At 57.5% G+C, this 2,644-nt stretch overlaps 1 protein-coding gene across 1 annotated transcript; it reads right to left on the bottom strand.

Annotated features, from left to right (window-relative positions):
• Positions 1 to 509: 509 nt before the first annotated feature.
• On the bottom strand, positions 510 to 2,107 carry PWWP2B (PWWP domain containing 2B; the record flags this gene model as incomplete). Its single annotated transcript, XM_010146479.1, has 1 exon — positions 510 to 2,107. A coding segment is annotated over one exon (1,578 nt), but the record flags the coding sequence as incomplete, so codon positions are not given.
• Positions 2,108 to 2,644: the final 537 nt, after the last annotated feature.

Raw genomic sequence — 2,644 nt, 5'->3', positions numbered from 1 at the left:
GGGGAGGGCCAGGCCAAGGGCCCTGAACTGCACGGGTAACTGCTGGGCACCACCGCCTACGCACGGTGAATACAATCTTGATCCCAAGAAGAGTTTTAGTTCTCGGAACCAAGAGATACTTCCTAGAGACCTGAAGTCAGGAGCTGTCAGCCCTCCGGCCACGGAGGATCGGCCTTGGTGCGAGCGAAGGACCCTCAACACTCGCTACAGCCCGGCTGTAAAGGGTGCCGACACCTTCCCCTTGGCTCCCTGAGCCAGCCATGCTTGCTTCCTCACGGCGTCAACTGCTTGGGACACCCCTCCGAGAGCAGGGTCTCCGATTCCCATGCTCACCCCAGGGTTTGGAACTACAGACTCGTAGCAGCTCTGCAGCAGCCACCACCAACTAAGAGCCAGGCGTTTAACAACCGCCCGCCTCGGTTTCTGAGGAAAACCAAATGCAAACGAGCAGGGGAGTGTGGGTGAAAAGCCACGGGGGGGTCAGGGGAAGCATTAGTCAGCAAGCACTCACCTGATAGCAGAGGCCGAGTTATGTCTCAAACTGCGTTAAGAGATCTCTTATTTCTGGAGTCAGGTGCTCCACCGCCTTTGCAGCCTCCGTGATAGCCTTCCGATACATCCCTTTCTTCTTGCGATTAAACCTCAGTTTGAAAAACTCAGAGAAAGGAGAGAGTTTTGAAACGGACAAGAACGAAGTCGTCGGAGACCCAAACCATGACACTTTAGCTTCTTGCCACGAGGGTTCCCCATTCTCCTTCTGGCTAAGGTTTATGTCAAGAACACGTGCTGGCCACCATGGGAAACCGTGAATTTTACCCCAAACAACGTCCCCCACCGAAACAGTCCTGCCGTCTTCCGTGACGCATTTGGACACGCTCTGGGTGTGCAGTCGGACCGTGAGCGGCGGCACCATTTTACGCTCATCTTTGGAAGACGAGGAGACGGACGCATCATCACCAGGCAAAAAGTCACACATTTCCGGTGATGTCACTTCCGAGCTCGAAGACTTGGATTCGTCCAGGCTGTCATTGCTACACACCGATAAGCTGGAGGAATCTGCTTTCCGTTTACGGTAATTCATAAGGAAAGCCAAGTTATCGTGTCCATCTTTACCCCGGGGAAACCTTCGGAAGTCCTCATCTTCCCCAGAACTCCCTGAAGACATCTCGGCTAAGCCTCTGTCCGCGGATTCGCCGTTGTAAAAGGCGCCGGGATTGGACTCGCTGCTGTTGTGAAGGACGCTGATTTCGTCAATAAGCTCTGCCTTGTAAATGGAAACGCTCTGACCGTCATTCATGCGATGGGGCTTCAGCCGGATCTTCGGGGGCGGCCCATCCGCGCTGGAATGCACCGGCCGCGTGAGCTTCAGTTTTGGAATGGAAGCGAGCTGGCCGCCAGCCGACTTGTCCATCAAACACCTGGTTTCTCGACAGCGTTCGGAGTCGCTGGGCTCCTCTTGGTCCTCACCTCCGTTCTCCAATACCCGCTCCGGACAAAAGGGTTTGACCGAGCCATGGACCCGGGAAGGGATTTTTACGACTTCGCCTTTCCCCTGCGGGGTGCTGTAGGATATCTTTATGACCGGCGTTCGATGCACTAGCTCCCCCGAAAACTTGTCGTCCTCTCTCTTTTCTCTTTTGATCCTTTTCTCGGCGTAGTCGGAGTCGCTGTGCTTCTTCTGCTCCTTGTCCTGGACGCTCAGCTTCCTCCGGGTCTTAGCGTTCTGCCTGGCGGTGCTGGCATCCTCGGGGTTCAGCGTGTTCTTGCACTTCTCGCAGAGCACCTGCCTCGGCCGCAGCCGGATGGTGCTCATGATGAGCCTCCCCGGGTCCCGGTTCCGCGACAAGCGCCTCCTCGTCCTCTTTATAGTCCGTGGCGGTGGCTGCGGAACCCACTGGTGGTACGTGTGCCGCAGCCAGAGCGGGCGAGGGAAGGGAGCTCCCTCGAAGTAGGGCGGGTAGGGAGGAAGGCTGCCAGGCGGCGGGGGAGGCAGGAGCGGGGGCACTTGCTCATCGCTGTTGGCTTTGGGGGGCTGCTCACCAGCGGGCTGCGGCTCCGGCTCGCCCTGCGCGGCGTCTCTGCGCGCATCAGCAGGAGGATCCTCGTCCTTGGGAAAGGAGGAGGGGAGACAGAACAATCCGGACCTAGACAGGGCGAGAAGGATGGGGAGGGAGAGAGACAAAGCGTCAGGATGTTTGGAAGGTGCTCCGCTGGGAAGACGGCCTAGGACAAGTGCGCTCATTTCTTTAAAACCAAAAAGCCAAAGCCCCGCTCCCCAAAAAACCCACCTCCCACACACTAAGAACCCAACGTTTTCCCTTGGATTTAAAGCCAAGGCAGCTGATTCTGCCGCTGAGAAAGGGAACAGTGCTTCGAACCTTAGGAAAGGCGTCCTACCGCTCCGCCAGAAAAGGCAGAGCTCAGGGTCTGCTTCCATGAACCCCCGCACAAGTTCTGCCCGAGGCAGCGGTCGGCTTTAGCACGCAAAGCCGTTTATGTCATCGGGAGGCTGCTGAAGCCAGCGAGGGCTGACGCGGATTACGCAACCCTTCTGGGAGCGACCGGACTTCCTTCCTTCACGCGGGCTGATTCTGCAGCTTCTCCTCCGGGATCTGAACAACCCGCCTTGGATACCGGCAGGGGG

This window comes from Eurypyga helias, unplaced genomic scaffold (assembly GCF_000690775.1).
Source record: "Eurypyga helias isolate BGI_N326 unplaced genomic scaffold, ASM69077v1 scaffold30062, whole genome shotgun sequence".
Taxonomy (NCBI): domain Eukaryota; kingdom Metazoa; phylum Chordata; class Aves; order Eurypygiformes; family Eurypygidae; genus Eurypyga; species Eurypyga helias.
Note: the sequence above shows the minus strand (reverse complement) of the source record. Positions and strands in the feature narration are given on the sequence as shown.